The 20,351-nt window shown below is 39.5% G+C and overlaps 1 protein-coding gene across 2 annotated transcripts in view; it reads right to left on the reverse strand.

Annotated features, from left to right (window-relative positions):
* Positions 1 to 18,077, reverse strand: part of LOC103365836 (apoptosis-stimulating of p53 protein 1-like) — a 58,887-nt gene extending 40,810 nt beyond the window's left edge. For both annotated transcript variants that reach the window (XM_008293387.1, XM_008293386.1), the window contains exons 1-2: positions 17,666 to 18,077; positions 384 to 531 (exon numbers count right to left, since the gene is read on the reverse strand). In XM_008293387.1, coding sequence (XP_008291609.1) covers positions 384 to 531; positions 17,666 to 17,674 — 157 coding nt within the window. In that variant the 5' untranslated portion in view covers positions 17,675 to 18,077. The remainder of the gene's footprint in view (positions 1 to 383; positions 532 to 17,665) is intronic.
* Between the last annotated feature and the right edge of the window lie 2,274 nt (positions 18,078 to 20,351).

Consider the following 20,351-nt stretch of genomic DNA (forward strand, 5'->3'; position numbering starts at 1 on the left):
TAAGTTTCAGTGTTTTTATACAGCAAATCTAATCATTTGTATGCTAAGAATCGAACGCTACCAGATGCTACAGATCACCTCAGAATAAAGGAGCACTTTAGCATTTTCTCGCTTATTGTTTTGATTTCATGTCTGTTCTGGTTCATTAACACTGGTCTCATTAAACTAATTTTCAGCAGCTGTTCTTCACAAAAAAAAAAAGCTTTGACAATCAAAACTCCATAGTCTAGACTTAAAACAAAGGGGGACCGTGGTTCTAGTGCTTTAGTCCTAACGCCGGGGAACAAGCTCTCCCTGAGTGTCAGAGCAGCTCAGTCAGTGCCTCAGTTTAAAAAGATTTAGAAAAAGTGTTCCATCTTGGATGGACCAATAAATGGACTCACCGTTTCCGTTCCATACTTCAGCCAGGTGACACTCTCCCTCGCCGGCTTCTTTGCAGTACTCAACCACATCAATCACTCTAGTTGCCGGAGTTACTGGGACCTCAGTTAGCATCTGCTGGGTGTCATTGAGGTAAACCGTCAGGATCACCTGTAACCATAGAAACAGAAAGATTAAATGTAACAACATATGTAGTATTACTATTTTATATGGACGCCCATTCTCAACAAGATTAATTGTCTCCCACGGGTCAGTGGCTGGGATCACATCAACATTTCAAAGGCTGACTGATCAGCTAACTTTTCTAACTACTGGTTAATTATTGAATGAACTGTTTGTCATTGATGGCATCCAAGTGTTATCCAGGCTGGAGACAGTGACTACACTCATTAAAATATGTAAAATCCAAAGACTGAATCATTCAAACTACCTCTGCAGCTCTGTTGCAGTACAATTAAGAATTTAATTTAGTCAAATTGTGAGCGAACTGTGACTCCAATCCCGTTCAAAGCAGCGGTTTCAGGCAATTTGGCTTGAACAGCGACACACACTGAAGAAGACATCAAGATAAAACGTGTTAACGTGATAAGAGGCGTGACTAGGACCTCTGCAAAGGGAAAAGAATCAGACAATTCATCAGATAACTGAAACAAGATACCGTCACCCATCTGACACAACAAATCATTGATCACAGCTTTAACTATCTGTCGATAGCTGCATGTATACACACATACGTTTCTCTGTAGGCTCAGGACAAAGGTTTATCCCAGTCTAAATGTAATAAAAACCAAACATTCTCTATATATGAGAGAAATATTCAAGATCATCCGAATCTTCAGAGAAACTACGGTATGATTATGCTGACTAAATTATTGTAAAGCTTTGTCAGGATGATCATTTTGTGGTTGAATAAAGCAGGAGACTTGAGGAGACGAGGTGCAGACCAACCGGGTGTTTATTCACCGACACTCACATTACAAACGAGACACAAACAGCAAACCAACAAAAAAAAAACAAAGCAAGGCAGTTAACTGGTGGCATACATTGTGACACTCCTTCCCTCTTCCTTTGCGCTCACTCAACTTTTTATAGGCAGCTTCCTAATCAGCCCCTCAGGCCTACCAACATACAGGTTAACCTAAAATAACCAAACACAAGAAACAGACAAACATACAACACTTCTTTACTTTTAACTATAATAACAAACATTAAAACTAAGTATGTATTTCCTAAAAACAACTGCCGACATCAAACAATGTATCTATTTCATCACCTGAAAGCTTACTACCCCCCCGTCTCCTCATCTACACTTGGTTTCTCCCGGAACCTTTAAAAAGGTGTTCCAGCCAATGGGGGGCTGCTTTGGCTGGAACACCTGAGGAGACAAAAGAGAGGTGAACTTTTCAATTCACACATTCTTAAAATAATGCCACATACACATGGTTATTCAGTTATTAATTAAGTCCAATCACTTAATCGTGTTACTAAAACTCTTTTCTTTGCCATCCAACAGCACATGTTAGCCCCAAAGCTAAACTCATTAAACTCATCACACACTGTCATTGTCTGGTGTCTTATTGTATTGTATCCCAGAATGTCAACTCCTATAGGTAATGAAGATCAGCTTCATCACAACTTTTAACACCTTGGCTGAATATGAGTTTCTTCCTCTTAACAGTCCGTTTAAAAAATATATGATTTTAACACATGAGCTGGGTAGCAATGATCCCCCCCAGAAATCATTTTGTTATCAAATCCTCTCAATTCTGCAGCCAAAAGATTAAAAACAGCAATCAGAAAAGGACATCCTGTGTTATCGCCACAGTGATGTCACTGGCAATGTTGCTGGTGATGTCATGTCAGATAGTCAGTCGGCAGTTGAAAGATAAATTTAGGGTAATCTGGGATAGGAGCGCACAAACAGACACACCACGGCACAAACACACACACACATACAAATACACTTTTAATCTAAATGTTGCTTTTTCTTCCACTCACACACACACACAAACACACACACATTGTCCCCTGTCCACATACTGCACAAACATGTACGCACACACACACACTCAAAATATATACTGTACACTAATCCACAGTATTCTACACACCTGTCCCAGATCATGTGAAGTAATCTCTGGTTGCATGCAGACAGACCGAACACAGACACATTCTCTAAAGCTTGGATTAGACACACACACAAACACACATCTATAAAGACACACACACACACACATATACACACACGTAAACCCTAAACCCCTGCAAACACAGTAGGGGTTTTTACTAGTCCACAAATCATTTAAAGTAGGCTAATCGTGGTCTCACAGGGGGCTGTAATGTTTTTCACGTGGTCAGAAACATCATTTGTCTCACAGACGGAGGGTTGTCAGACATGAAAGGACATTTTATAATCAAATCATCCTGAGTGGTTTTCCCATTTGTGGCAGGTAAGAGTGAGAGAAACACAATTCCCGTAAAAACGCAGTTGAAACATTCACTGTAATTGCAGCAGACACTCACTGCCATTTGGTGACGGCTGACAACTTAGTCCATCATGCAGGTCCACACAGTAGTTATACCGGAGTAGATAATACTGGCTGGAACACTCAGGCAGGTAAAGCTACTGCAACACCAAAATCTTTTTCTTTGTTCTTTCTTTTGAGGGTAAAGTAGCACAAAAAAAATAACATTGCTCATTTTGATTTAATCAGGCGTCAACGTACTCCAGTTAAAAGGTAGAGTGCGGGACAATTACATATAAATAAATGCCCATTACATTCCAGCCACTACCAAAGAGTCCAGACAATGCTAATTAAGCCTATCAGCACCTGATAAATCTGTTTGTGTTTTGTATCCCGGAGTTTTAAATCTGGTCTGTGGTGACATTCCCAAGCTGGCGCACTGGTAGCCGTGCATTTTACACCGACCAAAAATGACTTGTTTTCCACAGCTGAAGAGCTGAAGTTGGCTGCAGCAACTACAATTCTACAATATCATTTAGCAAACGCTTTTATCCAAAGCGACGTACATGTGAGAGCAGATACAACACAAGCAAGGAAGCAGTCAGGAGAAAATAATCTAGATAAGTGCCATAGAACAAATAGGAGTATGGTTGAACCCATGGTTAACAAACTCAGGAAGAAAAACATTTCTGATGTACCAGATTAAAAAGAAAAACACAAGAAACATGGTATTATTAGCATTTAGAAAAGAAAGCAACCAGCAGTGAGGCATTTGTCATAAGCACACGTTGACGGTGGTGTCACTGCCAGAAAAGGGAGACAAAAAGAAAGTTTACTTCAGTATAATGTTATGATTTATCTTTTTTTTTTTCTTAAATGCTGCATGTTTCTTGTGTTTTTGTTGTCTCATGTTTTGTTTTTGTTTTTTTTTTAATCTTGTTGTTGGTAGACATATCATGAGCTAAATAGTCACTTAACACCATGGCTGAACATTTCCATCTTGTAATTGCAATTTCTGGATGAAAAAACACACATCAGACCTTCAGGGTTTCATGCGTAAAAAACCTAAAGAAGCAATCCTGTCAACTTGAAAGGTGTTTCATATCATTATTGAAAGGGGGTGGCTAAAGAGAGAAGCGAGGATCATCAGTCTGGCCAGCTATCAGGGCCAGTATTCAGCATTTTCATGAAAAATGATATCATTAGGGTTATGATTGGTTACACATCACGGGGAACAGCCCATCATCATCCTGTGTGCATACAGGGACATTTTACAGAGTAAATTAGCTCTAGCTATCAGAGCCTCAAAGGTGAGGGAGCAAATACTGTAATAAACAGCACAATCGTACACAAGCATGCTCATTTTCTCCATTACTCTGAAAATGCCCAAATAAATCGCTTGTTTGGAATTAATTTTGCTAATGGTGCTATGCTAATGCTATCACTTAGAGGCTGTTGTTGCTATCTGGAGTACCTGTAGCATCGTTCTAAAGTCAGATTAACTTTAACAACTCTCTAGTAGACACAACATGCAAAAAATGAACAAGAAACACAAGCTATCACCACAATCAGGACATTAGCTACTTTCACAGTGGCAAAGGCTATGCTAGCAGCTAGCGGCTAGCATGTGAGGCAGCTACAGATTTCTACAAAACAGTGTCTGGAAAACAACAACAAATAATGCTTTAAGAAATGGGCCTTAGTCTGCAAAAAAGTGATAGAAAAGTGAAAAAAACAGTAATCGTAACTAATGCAGAAGGCTAGTTATGAGTGACAGGTGTCCTGCTATCTCATGCTGTTATTATACAAAATGACTGTATATTGATTCCAAATGCAGATTATTTGTCTTTTTTGATTATCAATAAGCATTGTTAAAAACAAAAATTAAATATTTATCTTGAATTTTAGGTCATGTAGTGGTTATTTTCACGAAAAAAAAGTATGTAAATATGTAACTCTGATACACAGATATGGGTGTTTAGGGCTTAAATCAATGACCAGAGAGGGCCTTCAGTTGCAGTGTATTGAGTTCTCAGGGTCATCGACCTTGCAACCCAACAGCTGCATTCAACACGTGACGTTGGACATAATTGACCGAGTGCAAACAAACAGTAGGTTTCACTTCTTGGGTGGCACTTTGTATTAAACTTCTCCAAAATGGGCTTCTGAGTTATTCTGAGCATTGAATACAATTGCAAGTTTACACATACAATAGAAAGCGGCTTTTGATCAAACTCTGTCCCTCGTCTAGCGCACTGTCAACACAGAATTTCTCACATTTCTCCACACATTGTCTATTTGCACTGAAGCAAGGTTGTTTGATACATTATGTCAAGAACCATATAGTTTACAACCTTTTTCATGTGTATGGAACAAATACAAGCTTTGAAAATTAAAACATCCATCCATCCATTATCTATACACCGCTTAATCCTCACTAGGGTGGCTGGTACCTGTCCCAGCTGACTTAGGGTGAAGGCAGGGGACACCCTGGACAGGTCACCAGTCTATCACAGGGCTACACTTAGAGACAGACAACCAAGCACACTCACATTCACACCTACGGACAATGTAGAATCACTAATTAACCTCAACATGTTTTGGACTGTGGAGAGAACCCACGCTGCACGGGGAGAACATGCAAACTCCACACAGAAAGATTTCGGGTGTCCTCACCGGGATGCGACGCGGCGATGTTCTTGCTGCAAGGCGACAGTGCTAACCACCGAGCCACCTTGCAGCCCCAAAATTAAAACATTCTACCCTTATTATAGTTTAGATCTTACATGAATTTAAAGACTTTTTGGCAGATATTCAACTCAACAGAGTTCAGTAAAGACAAAAGAACAACATCAATGCAAAAACACAAACCTGAGGTCCCTGAATTAGACACTTGCTCTGACATTTGCTATTTTACTGCAACACTGTCATGTATCCATCTTTTTAGTAACTTCTGCATTTTTGTTCATCATTGAAACAGTGTCCACTAACTTGAAATCAAGATTTGCTCATTGTGAAATGCTGAGTTTCTGTCATCTGAATAATGACCTCAGCACAGGTCAAAATTTCTTACATATTGCATCATATGAGATTGACACACACAGGCAATTAAGTCTGCTGCATCAGCTGCTGCTGTCAGCTATAAAAGCAGGCTGGACAAGAGTTGCAGTCACTTCTTGGATGTGTCAGATTGGGGCGTCGTGAACTTTCCATTTGCTGTCCATTTAAAATGATACGCTGGGTGCAACCGATAGCCAAGTGTTCAGCAACTTGAGAGCTTTGATAAAAATGTTCATGCATAAAAGTCATGTAAAGGTCACGTGAAGGTTGCTCATTTTTGAGAGCACCTGTTAAATTTTGGTGAGCTGACCGTTACGTCATATTTTGTTTGTCTTTCTATTTGTGGTGCTTAGGATTAATGAAGAACAAACCAATGTGAAGAAAGGGTTAGAAATGTTTAGAAATTCATTAGTGATGCAGTCTATTTGAATGCAAGTGTATCGTTGTGATTAGAAACCCAATCTGCTGTTTACACTCACCGTGGACATGCAATATCGCTATAGATAGACCAGGATATATAGGTCAGAAACGGGCCAAATATACCTAAGCCAATTCGGAAACCGGCCAAAATAATTACACATAGAGTTGGATGGCTACTGCACAGTCTGCCACAACAAAGCAACTATAAAGCTGTCCATATCTACTGTATGCATCTATAATGAGGCTTAAGAAATAAAGGGAAACCTTAAAAGGGTGGATTGGACTGACAGGAAACAGGATGAGATGGTTGATAAGTACACACTGATTGTAAAGTTAAACATAATGAATTCACAGTAAGGACAACTTCCCTTTGTGACTGAGCAAAACACACACACACACACACACACACACACACACACAGACAGATTGAGTTGTGGTTCCTGAAATGCCTCCGGTGCTGAATGGAGTGACTCCGGCTATTTTAGGCATTAGAGAGGGAAAAAGAGATACTGAGAGAGAGACAGAGTGGGACTGTGAGCAGACCAGAGTGACAAACAGCCATGTTTGTCCCAAACACATCGATGAGCATTTTATTAGTTACTCGGTGGCATTTCGACGCAGCGTGTTAGTTTTGGAGGCATCGGGGCAGGATGGTACAGTGGTTGGCATGCATTCTCTCTATTGCAACTCAGCTTGAAATAACAGCACAGCAAAATCCCAATCACACAATCACTTTATCTGACGTGTGCTGCTAAAAGTATTTCTAACAAAATCCACACTGATGCAAATACACATTTCATGCTATTTGACTTGTTTTTCTGTGGTTCAACTATGAATCACACATTGTAAAGAAAATGTAAAAATATCTGTGTCACAATAAAGTCAAACTCTTCCGTCTCTCACTCACCCATGGTTTGCTTTTCCTGGTTTTGGGTTTCTTCTTCTTCTTCTTCGGCTTCCTGCATTTACTCAGTTTGATGCTTTTAGACAGAACCACCAGTCGCTCCAACACAAGCCCCAAAAAACGCCTCATTGGAAAACCATCGACCAAAAGCACACACAGCAGTGTGTGTGGGTGCGTGCACGTGCATGTGTTTGACACCGAGAGAGATATATAAAGAGATAATAAGTGGTGTCACATAGAGAAAGTGGTGCCTTTGTAGGTGAGAGTGTGTTTGAAATGTCAGAGTGTGTGTGTGTGTGTGTGCTACAGCAGGGGATACAGATATAAGAGTGTGTCGGTGACGGAGGAGGGGAGGCAGGGAGGGAGTCGGCTTTCAGTGAATGTGAGGAGAGGGTGAAGAGGAGAGAATGATGGGAGATAAGAAAGAGAACGTGGACACTTTTCATGCGTGTTAGTAGAAGTCGACCGTGAGATTGAGCTGATATTGGCTTTTATTACAAACTTGACATGGTCCTCTGATATAGTGGAAGTGCTTCTGTATTTATTGTTGGGGAGGATAAAGTCAAAGGTGTGACCGTAAAAATCATTTGAGTCTGTTCGGAGGATCTTTTTCATCAGTTTCAGGGGTGTGGATACAATATAATGTAAAAGAGTCTCCTTTCCACTAGAACATGCACACGTATACCCGCTTTAGCTCGTTACGATTAGAAAAGTTATGTTTTCCATAATAGAACTATAATAACATTCATGATTGAAATGTTCAAACATGAAAATTGTCAAATTCAGTTCAGGTGTCCTGTCCTGACCCCATAGCAGCCCAGTGTTAGCATGAAAAACCGTAGAATCATCTTGTATTCTTTATATTGTAAGTAGTGATGTCACAATCAGTAGATGTCTACATTTCTTTTGCAATTTTGATTTGAAAATGCTGCATACTATCTTTTAAAAGTTTATTTTTTGCAATAAAAAACAACAACAATCCGATATATCCTTTAGAGTAGTGATCAAATATTTGGAAATTGGTTAAAATGGAAACAAAACGTGCTGCACAACTCTGTCCTGCTGCATTCAAGGTACGTCAGAGAAATCAAGCGCACATAGTGAGACAGCAATTGTTAATCAAACCAGCGACAGATTAATTCTTGTTGTTTGTTTGCACACTGATAAATGCCCAATCTGCTTCACTCCTTCGATACTCTACTAATCAGCCAGATCTGTTCCGTGGTTATTTAATCCTAAAAACTTTCTCCACAAGTATCTCAAATGGATGCAGCTTTTCTCTTCAGAAGAAGTTTGTGTAGTACTTTGTATTATGTTATCATATAAAGCCTGTGAGCTGGAACAAGTTGTGTATTGTATTTCTATTTAGGAGAAATTCTAAGCCACAGATCCATCAGAGCAACAGAAAACCAAATCAGACAGACAGAAAGAAACACATTCAAATGTTAAAAGCATAAATGAATATAAAACAACACAACCATTCACCAACTATGGAAAAACTCATTTTGCTTCATGATTACTTCCAGCATGCGACAACTGAACCGTTAAGCTTTAAAAAAAAGTCAGAGATTTTTTTTTTAGCCTTGAGTGCAGCTGAACTGGAGCCGGTGAGGTCACTGAGGGTCACGACTGACACCTTCGCTTACAGACATCAGTGGCACAAACAGATGATGGCATTTTGTTTAACTCTACTTTCAGCGTTGCTTTAAAAGTAAAATAAATATGAGCTATTAATATGAATGTAATTCTAGGCCTGTTTCTTTCACTTCAAGTTAATTTCAGAAAGGCTATTGTTATTTTTTGAGGATGTACACAGAGTTTGCTTTTTTATTTTCAATCCTATTATTGCTCTACACAGGTATTACTCAGGCTTCTCTTCATCACCTTCAGTTGGTTCAAAACGCTGCTGCCACGATTATGACCGCTTCAACAAGACCACACAGCTCCCATACTGGCCTCTCTCCATTGACTTCCTGTTCATTTTCTCATTGATTTTATAATTTTACTGCTGACTTTGAAGGCCTTACATGACCCGTACTTGTATTAAGGATCTATCAAAGCTGGATAAGCCTCATCAACATCTTCCATCAGCAGACAGTGCTCTTCTGGTTGTTGCCGGAGGCTGATTAGCGATAAAGGGGTTGTTGTGTTTTTGCAATGTGGGCCCTCCAAACTCTGTTACCTTTTGAGGTTAGATTTGCTAATTCTGTCATCATTTTTAAATATCTTCTTAAAAATATTCTTTTTTTAGAAATGCTTTCATATTGATGAGAATTTTAATTAATTTTTCTTTTTCATTTTATGATTGATTGTTGTTTTATTCCTGTCTCATTGCCTTTTTGTTGTTTCTCGTGGTTTTGCGAAGGACTTTATAACACTTTTAATAAAAGTGCCGTAGAAATAAATAAATAAAACTTTAAGAACTTAAAAATCAGGGCAATTATCAGTATTAATCTCTTCTAAATAAGAACATATCTGTATTGTTTGAGCTGTGGTGTGGAGTGAAGCTGTCCAGCAGCAGCAGCGGTAAAGCTGGAGGGCAGAGATTAGAGAGGCTACACTGATATACTACAGCATGACTGCACTGTTGCACACACACACACACACACACATACACACACACACACACACACACACACACACACACACACACAGAAAGGACACAGAAGGTGCATTGGCAGAAGAGCTGTGCCCCTCTCTGTCTGTCACACACACACACACACAAGGTCACATGTTGGCTGCATGTGCTCAAACGCACACACAGATACCCTCTATTTCAACTGCATCTATTGGAGTTGGCAGAAAATCAGTGGACAGTTCAGAGGAAAAAACAGAAGAGAGACGTTGCATTAATATGCACTGTGTATCTCCGCGCTAAATAAATTCATCAGCACACCAGTAATAACGATCCCGCCACCTCTCTGTTCCTCCTGCTCGCATACACGATGATAAATCTTCAACACAGATTCGCTGTCCTGTGGAACTGGCTGATATTTATGCCCCACAATCCTTTGCAGCTCCCACATGAAGAGTCTATACATCATATGACACGTGAGACGGATTCTTCCCGATTGAACGGTCGTGTTCGGCAACGCTCGAACTAAAGTTGTGAAGAGTGTCAGTCACTATGGAGAGTTTTTGAGCATCATCAGAGACGCGCCATTAATATATCAGAGCTGTGATTAAGTTTTCATCACAGAAGAAGCAGCGTTTTCTTAGAAATGACTGAAGCGTGTGTGACTGCTGTATGTATTATCAATGCACTCTGAAGGAACTGAGATGTACTTGATGGTGTGTGCGTGCATGTACATGTGCATGTGCATGTGCATGTGCAGGAACTAGAATTTTATAAACAAAATGTTCTTCCAAGCTCTTCAAAGGGACAGGACTGTATTTCCACCCACTACATATAGTGCAACCACATAACAGAGATAATCAGACTCTCTCTCTTTCTTTCTTTCTCACACACACATGCAACCACAAAGTGTGCAGAGAAAAGAAACAAGTCCAGTTTTCTAATTGACTGTCCATCATTCTGGCTTTTTTGTGTTTACGTCTAAAGTGAGACAAATTACACTGACCCGCCCACTGTGTGTGTGTGTGTGCGTGAGTGTGTGCACATCACTACAACATAAAAGTGTTACAGAACCATTTAAGCATAACAACATGCTCATCAGCTGTCACCAGCTGTCCACTGAAAGGACAAATACATATAATATGCTCCAAAACAGCATTAATCATGTACAGTCGTGCAGCAGACCGTGTCTTGGCCGAAAGCAGCAACTTTATGGAGTCTCTGCTGATTACCTGACAACTCTACCTGACCATAAAACGGTCTGGACCATAACACACGGTAATTGGTGAACTTTAAAGGTGATTTCGTTGCCATTTGACCGGCTAGCTCTTTTCCCCTGCTTCCCTGAGCTACACTTAGCTGATCGCCTACTGGAGGGAATAACCGTGTTTCCCAAAATGTCACATTAGTCCATTAAATCAAAACGGTGAGAGAATCCCACCTATATATTAGCAGAGCACACTGTAACACTCGTGTCTTTCATTGCAGGGCTGTGTGTGTTGTATAACCAAAAGTAATACTAGTGGCGGGGACGGTGTCATTTTTGTGCATGTGAATTATGTAACAGACATGATTAGATGCTGTTTGGGCTGCTTTAGCTTTGTTATAAGCCATTCTGAGTGATGATGGACTGTGCTGGGATCTGGGGGTGTAGTGTGCTCATACCTGCTCTATCAACCATTCAAGGAGAGGAGTCCTCCTGGGAATGAAGTGGCTTTCAGTCTGTGCCATCTGTCTCTTGACTTTCACTTCACTATGTCAGCCTGCTATGAGTTGTTTTTTTTTTTCCTTTGACTTGTATCGTCTCCAACCTTTGCCTCTGCTCTTACAAAATCCTAGGTGACACCTGAACTTTTACTGGCCTTCAGACTTAAATGAAATCAGGAAGACGATTTAAGAGCAGCTGGTGGCGGCAGCTCCCATCATTCAAATTAAATCTCTGTGACATTTCAAACAATGGTCTGCTCTCTAGTTAATGATGAATCATGGGAGGATAAATCAGCAAATGTGGGTGTGGAGGAAACCGCTGCCATTTAAATACCACTCATGAGGACATGTTTTATTTTAGTCAGAGTATCAACCAAAATTAGGAAAGTGTTGCACAGTGAGGAGAAAATAGCTCTGCCACTGTCGCTCCAGTGAAGCAGCTTCAAGTAACACCTGCTAAAATAACTGGAGGGATGTTTTTTTAAGCAACGGTTTTCATTAAGGATAAAGTTAATGAATGAAGCTTGTGAATGAAAACAAAGCAGAAAGAAATGAATCCCAAAGTCACACCAGCTCCCCTGTTGGCAGTGCTTGGTCTGTGTGTGTGTGTGTGTGTGTGTGTGTAGGTGTGTGTGTGTGTGTGTGTGTGTGTGTGTGTGTGTGTGTGTGTGTGGACCCCAGTGACAGCTGAAGGTGATTTGCGTTCCAGACACCCCAGCTCCCCGTGCCCACTCCCAAACACACACACAAATCAGTCAGTAGGGTCTCTATAGGAACTGCATGTGACCAGTTAAACACGAGCTTCCAGTTCATTGAGAAGGAAATAATCCAGTCTACTGTATCTCCTACTGTGTGTGTGTGTGTGTGTGTGTGTGTGTGTGTGTGTGTGTGTGTGTGTGTCGATAAGTCAGTTACTTTCATGGACATTCTTCAATGTAGTTTTACAAAATCTATGCAGAACAACCTTGCAAAAAAATGCCATAACAATTTGCCCCAAATTAATCAATCCTGCAAAAGAAAAGTCATATCATTAAGTTTGCCATATTTTTAGTTTTAAACTTTTCTAAAAATCTTCATTGCATATGTCGATGTAACAATTTAGACATATATGGTAAACGCAGACCACATGATCGTTAATACGGCCGCTATAGTGACTCCTTTCTAATACCATAGTGTCCTTTCCCATGCTGCATTTTAGCACCTTTTTAAGTTGCTATTTAATGCTGAAAACCTTCTTTGACCCATTTTTTTAAAACATCAAGTTGTTACAGCTGCAGCGTTAATTGTAAAATTAAAAATGATATGTGGTTAAATATGCTAAAGACGGATGCATGAACTAAGACACATCAAGACTAAGATTCTATAGACATGCTACTGTATCTGTGAGGCTGTAATGTGAGCCACAGCAGTGCTTTGAGCTACATGCTAACATCAGCATGCTACAACAATAAAGAGGGTCATTCTAAAGTACAGAAAGCAACTTCCAGGTTCTGTTTCAAGATAAGAAAACCTCATTTAAATCCAACTTATATGTATGATAAACATGTAACTGAGTCCAGCCTCGCAACAGAGTCGTTTTCAACTCTATGTTCTCACTGCATATATTTAGAAGAGGAGAACGTATATTTAAAAAAAAACTGTTAAAGTTGTTGTTCCACTATTTAAGGTCCCTTTCATTAATCAAAATCATAAAAACTCATCTTTGTATATCAAAATAATGTATTTAAAGGCCTTAAAATGGCTTCGATGTAACGCTACACTGTTGCTTCCTCTCCAATGTGCAGATCTACATAATTCCTGCTGCTCTTCCCAACCATCCCTCACCGCCTCCTGCAGCTCAGCACACCAGCTCTCACACAACAGAATGATACAGAAAGTCCCACCCTGCAAGTTAAATTGGTTCCTTTGGATTGTTACGTATGAAACTTCTGCTTCCATGTATTTAAGACTGTCAACGGTCCACTACAGTGTTAAAGTGGAAAAGCTCAGCCATGGTGTTAACTGCTCATATCACTGATGACGTGTCTTCTAGCACATAAGAGACACCATATGGGCTGTTAACAAGGTTCAAACAATCAGGATTTTATCAATCTTTAACAAACACCATTTCCCAAAATAAGGCTAGATATTCAGAGTTGACATAATTGCCAGCTGACCTCTTGTAAACAGTGTTGAGGTCAACATCTAAGTAGAAATTACAAACGCAAAAGTCAGATTTTTCTGAAAATTTCAAAATTATCTGACTTGGCAGAAATCCAAGGAAAATGTCTCACAAGAGCTGAGGTTCATTATCAACATTAATAAAGACAGAACACTATCTGCATTCTAACTAACGTCTGTGACTGCGTATTTTGTTCTGTTACTATCTACTGATAAAAACAGCTTAAATCTGCAGAAGTGAGAGAAAAGAAGCAGCACAATAAGATCGTCTACTGTCTTCAGTTGTTCAGTGACGTAAACACTTACAGTTCATGAACATGTGAATCTTTCCTATCATTGCCTGCGGTTGTAGTTTTCTTTCATGGAAGATGTCGTTTTTGTAGCGTTCCCTAAAAACCTGTATCAGTTTCCATTTCCTGGAGCAAGTGTGGCGACGGTTGCTGACTGTTCTTACAAGAAATCTGCAAGAAACATGCTACATTTATTTATTCATTTTCCCAAAAACCAATGAAAGAAATGCTACATTCAGGCACTGAAGCCGGGAAACAGAGGCTAGTCCCAGATCTGATATCTATATTGTTCACTACGCTGCCCATTTAGCACATAGACTGTATAAAAGATGTACGTAGCAACTGGCCCTGAAAAATGAAGCCAACCTGGAAGTGTCAAAAATCTACGTCCACTAGCTGCTGGCTCCAAAAAGTCCTGGCTCCCATGGACTTGAATTGGAAAAGAAGTGATCACAGATCACGAAATACTGCATTCCTGCAGCTCAGGATTTTTTTCTTATTAGTTTTCACAATCAAATCCAGAGATCAGGTGGCCAATCTGAAAATAAATCAATACTGAATTTTTAAAAAATCGTCAACATTTTGTGGGGCAAGGGGCGTGGCTGGCTTGATTGACAGTCGGCAGCGACGCTGCAGACGAAGCGAGCAGAAGGCGGTAAATGTGGGCGGGCAGAGAGGGCCCGCCTCTCAATCCGTCTGACCAATCGCTGCTCCTATGGCTCCGCCCTCCTCCGACGATTTTTGCGTCACTGGCTCCAAAAATCCAAGATGCCAACCAGGAAGTAGCAAAACCCTGGCTTCATTTTCTCAGTGCAGAAACGAACGGGTGACATCACGGTAGCTACGTCCATCTTTTATACAGTCTATGATTTAGCATTGCTATCTATAAAGTCGCATCGCTAGCATGGCTAAAAATATATATGATCATATGTTTTAAAGCACAGTGTAAGTTGCTCTCTCTGTTTATTTGAAGGAAAGGCACTGACAGCAGCAGTGCCACCTCTCTGCCCAAGAAAGCATGCGTTGGCTGCTCAACATTTCAGGAGAAGTTGCCAGATGATATCATGGTCTGTTTTGCATTGACTGTATCAAGACTGTGAGCTGCCCTGTGTTTGAACACACGAGGGCAAAGCTACCAGACGAGCCATATGGAAAACACTTTCAGAGTCAATACATTTCCCTAGCAGACTGAATAATTCAACAGACTTGTTGATAGCAGCTTTAGGCAAATACTTTAACAGGGACTGAAAGTCACAAAGCTGTGAATAGTGGCTGAACAGTGGCAAAACTTTCTGTACTTTGGATCAAAGGCCTGAAAAAAAGAAGAAGCCTGAACCAGGATGCCAGCATGGATATTCAGGGCGAGGTTAAAGGTGAAACTAGAAGTCTTCTCTGTGTTTCTGTATTTTTCTCTCAGTCTCTCTCTCTTCCTCTCTCTCTCTGCAGTAAACACATCTCTATATCTTCAGTGTATTGTCTGGAGCTGACAGCAGCCACAAAGAAATGTAGTGTTTTCTGTGATTGTGTGTGTGAGAGGGAAAGAGCGATAAAGACAGAGAGAGGAAGGACAGAAGGGAAACACGAATACTAATGCTGACTGATTTCAGAAGTGCAAGGTTGAGATTTTTTTTATCTTCAAGCTTTAGACTTGTATGTACAGTATGTCCCTGACAGCCAGTGAGAAACAGTACTTCCTCCTCCTCCTCAGAAACACACATCAATAACACATGTTTAAAGAAATGTAAAAACCTGCTTGTCAATTTTACATTAAAGGTTTTGTGGGTAAGATTCTGAACAATGATGCACCAGCGTGTTTCCAGCGTCTGGGGTGTAGAAATTCCAGACATAAAAATGATAGTAACTTGTTGTGGAGGAGCAAATGCAGAGCAGATGCAGACAAGCATGTGTGTCATTTGCGCAACTGTGTTAGGGTGCAACACACAGACACACAAAAACCTTCACAACACACTACTATATGGCTAAGGACGAACTAAAACAAAAAGCGAGACCCACAAGTGTGCCTCACAGATGTGTTGCAATACTTAACGAAGGCAGAATCGCTCAAACAATTACGTATAACTATAGTAAAGTCTATTTTTAACCGTGTAAAAGGATGTGTAGTTTTCTGAAAGTGTAGAACATTTAAAACTGTGGCATACTGTCTACATATAGAGACCACCTGGTACCTACCACAGCACGTGTAATGATCAATATAAGGCACCAGTTGTAAAGACTGCAGCTAATGACTTCATTTACTTGTGCTTTATAAACCCATTAGAACCTATTAAAAAGAATGAGATACGGGGATCCCTCCAATGAACCAATTTAACAAATGTTTAAGGCTCTTTCCTATCCTGTCCATCACACAGACTTTATATAAAAGATGGGCGCAGTCACCATGACGTCACTCGCTGGTTTGTGGAACATCGTTTTAATCCTCGAGTTTGGAATTTCCCCATACCATACATCATCTTGGTATTTTAAAACCTAATGTGACACATGAGGATTGAATATGACTGAGAACTGGAGGGCAATAAGGTGGTCTCACCTTCAAACATACCCTGCTTTATTGTCTATTTTAGTCTAAATGGGACCATAATTTGCTAAATTAACATCATGCACCATTCAAAGAGACATAAAAGAAGCAATTGAGGCCATGAACCCATTAGGAACATGCTTACTGAGGCAACAAATCAAGTGTGAAGTAGGGTCAGTATCTTATAATCTGACTTCTTGTTGCAACCAGAGGAGTCGCCGCCTGCTGGTCATCAAAAAGAATGCAGGCTACGTGTTAGCATCACCTCTAAAAGACGCTAATCTTTCTTGTATATACAGTTTATTGTCAATCACCAAGTATCTTCAAAGTCATTATACACATATTGTGATAACGTGAGCCATCAAAAGCTGCCAAAGCTATCGAAACCTCTAAGATTGCATGAGATCATTTCATTGAGTTGCCCTGCTGAAAAATAACAACAACTGCTCAATTTATGGAGTCAAAAATGTCACCAGAACTAGAAAACAGAGGTTAAACCCAAACTCAGGCTAGTTAAAGCTAGCTGTAGCTTTAACTAAAGCAAATTTTTTTGCACTTATCTGAAAATTTGAAAAATATATTTTGATTTCTCAAAACTTTAAGAATAGTTAATTTTCTTAATATACAACAGAAACCCAACAGCAGCGACATTTTATGCCATAATGGTGATAAACAAACTAGTCTAACGATTAGCTAACATTTAGCTAAAGTTTAGCGGTGCAGCATTAGCTGCTATCTGTATAGCTTTTCATTCTGGTGAAATTCGCTTAATTTGTTGTGGTTTGGCGCATTTAAATCAAATAATAATTTAATGAATAAATAAATAGATATTGTATATTTGAAAATTCACTTGTTAAGATAGTTCGTGAGCATAAATGGACAAAAAGCTGGATTCTTCATTTAGCATTAGCCATTAGCTTGAACAAACAGCATAGCTAATCATTTACGGTTTGTTTTATGAAGGTCTGTGACTATGAGACGCATAAAGCCTTAAATTAAAGGTTTAATAACTTGTGTAGCTGCCACACTGGTTGACTAAGAGCCTTTAAACTACAAGGACTACTTCCTCCACTCTGTATTTTCTGCTCCGTGTCTTTGTGAGGACGTTTTATCTTTTACTGCCGCTTGTTATAAACTGTTGGATAGTTGTCATGAATGAAGACTCACCGGCAACATTCCTGCTGCTCAGTCCTCTGGTCCTCCTGTCCCGTTAGAAAAATCACTTTCTCCTCCTTGTGTTCCTTTCTCCTCTTCTGGTGTGTTTCTTTCTTCTTTTCTTCTCTTCAAGTTTTCAGGTACTTTTCCATAAATCCAAACGCTTCCTCTCCTTCCTCTGCGCCGGTTATCCAGATGCTTAGAAAACCTAAACTCCAGCTCCTGTCTACTTTCCTCTCTCAATCCCTCCCTCTTCCTTCCTCTCTCTCTCCCTCACACACACACACACACACACACACACTGGGTCTCTCTCTGCAGTTTAACAGCCACACACTGAATGCAGCTGTGTGTTTACAAAAACACTACAAACAGACGTCCTTATCTCATTAAATTTTCACTGATTGCATCCTTTGATCAGCAGCCTCCGGTTTGCTCTGCGGGGTGAACTGGGTCACCGTCCCGATCCTCCCTCCCTCCCATCTGGCCCGGGTCTCCTCCTCCTCCTCCTCTTCCTCCTCCTTCTCCTCCTCCTCCTCTTCACGATAAACAGCCTGCAGGTTCGGTAAAACACGTGCCAAAAAAAAATCGGTGGCGTAATAATTGCCAATGTAATAATCAATAGTATTTTCCACAGCGTGTTTATGTCATTTTGAGCAGGAGCGCCCCCTGTCGGCTGTGTGAGCAGCAACAACACTTTAACACTGTTGGAGAAAAGTTATCCTCAGATGTTTTCATTCATTAAAGAAAAGGCAAAATTCACAATAGTCACTCAAATAACTAGAAACTGAAAAAGGTAATAATAAACAAAAATTTGCTAAATTCTAATTTAGTGAAATAAGACTTTGTTTTTGAATTGTGGTTGAAAAGAATAATTTTTTTTTTAAAAACTGTCCCAGACAAATTAGAGCACTTTGCTGATAAGCAGTGGGCCAAAATCTAAACAGCTGTCAACAGGTTCAGAAGTCTGATTGAGAGTTACAGAAAACACTTGATTGCAGTGATTGGCTCAAAGGGTTGTTCAACTAAATATTAGTTTACAGGTCCCATCATGCTTGTTTACTTGTTTTATATAAATATTTCTCTTGAACCACAATTCATAAGCAACGTCATGATTTTCATAAATGCTTTATTTGTTATTACTTTTGTCAATTTCACCGTATTTCAGTGACAGCTGTTTTTTTTTCCTTCTGTAATGGAAGGGTATGAATACGTTTGAGGACGACTGTATGTGAGAGTGTATTTCTAATGTAGTCCTTTGAGTTTCTCCAATACTTTCACTGATTATGCAATAATAAAGGAAGTAATCAGTCACTTTTCTTACAGGAAAGTATTAATATCACACTCCAAAATACTAAAAATAAATGTTAAAGCATGTAAATATAATCAAGAAATCTACTTTATCAGGTTAAAAAAGCCATTTTAGGGAGAAAAATTAGATTACATTCATATAATTGAGTGTTACATGAGCAATTTTTAAGAAAAACTAATATTAATATTTAATAGAACTGTAACTAATGACTATTTTCTTGGTTAATCAATTGATTTTTTTGATCAGTAAAATTATGAAGGTTTTAATTACCCAGAACCCAAAGTGACACCATGTGTTATCCAAATCTCAAAATTTTTAGAAAATAATCCAAAAAGTCTCTTTTACAGAAGAACCATCGGGGTGTGTTATTGTAGCAGATGTCACATCATTGGATCCATCCATCGATCCATTTTCTGCACCCGCTCCATCCTAGAGCGCCTCAGGGGGCTGGAGCCTGTCCCAGCTGACACAGTTTGAACCTTATTACCTTATTAGTACCTTATTATATGTGGTGGATTCTTAGTACAGTCCTGTGGAGGACTCGGTTTCTCATACCAGAGATGGAGGAAGTGTTCAGGTACTGTACTTACATAAAAATAGTAATATTACACATTGTTAAAATACTCAATTACATGTCAAAGACCTGCAAGAAAATCATTACTTATGTTTAAAAGTATGTAATTATGATCAGAAAGTATCAAAATGGAAGTGGCCTGAGAAAGAAATAATATTGGTTTCATGAAAAAGCAATTTACTGTTGTACTTATTTGAGCTATTTTATATTTTAATATTTCTGTTTAGGACTGTGACTGATGATTTTCTTGGCTTGTAACACTCCACTAAGTGCCTCTCAAGAATTACCCAGAGTCCAAAGTGACACCTTGTTTAAGGCAAATCTCAAAATTACAAATAAATAAATAAATAAATAGTTTTATTATGTTACAGAAAAGTCATAATGAGGTGATATTTTCTTCATATGGTCCTTTTACTAAACTTGCAGGGTAGTAGGAAGTACGTAGGTGCTTTACTTGAGTAAAAGTATTACATCACACTGTAAAAAGTTCCATTACATGTAAAAGAACTGCAGTGAAATGGCACTTAGGTTAAAGCATGTAATTAAAAGGCATCGGAAATGCATTTTAAGTATCAAATGAAAAGAGTCTAAATAGGAAAAATGTACTCTTAGTATTGGAGTCGATTATATATATTTTTATTGCATAATTAGTAGTTTTTTTTGTGCCTTGCAGCAAGAAGGTCGCCGGTGAGGACACCCAGGATCTTTCTGTGTGGAGTTTGCATGTTCTCCCCGTGCAGCGTAGGTTCTCTCCGGGTTCTCTGGCTTCCTCCCACAAGGTCCAAAAACATGCTGAGATTAACTGGTCATTCTAA

This window comes from Stegastes partitus, unplaced genomic scaffold (assembly GCF_000690725.1).
Source record: "Stegastes partitus isolate 25-593 unplaced genomic scaffold, Stegastes_partitus-1.0.2 Scaffold880, whole genome shotgun sequence".
In the NCBI taxonomy this organism is placed as follows: domain Eukaryota; kingdom Metazoa; phylum Chordata; class Actinopteri; family Pomacentridae; genus Stegastes; species Stegastes partitus.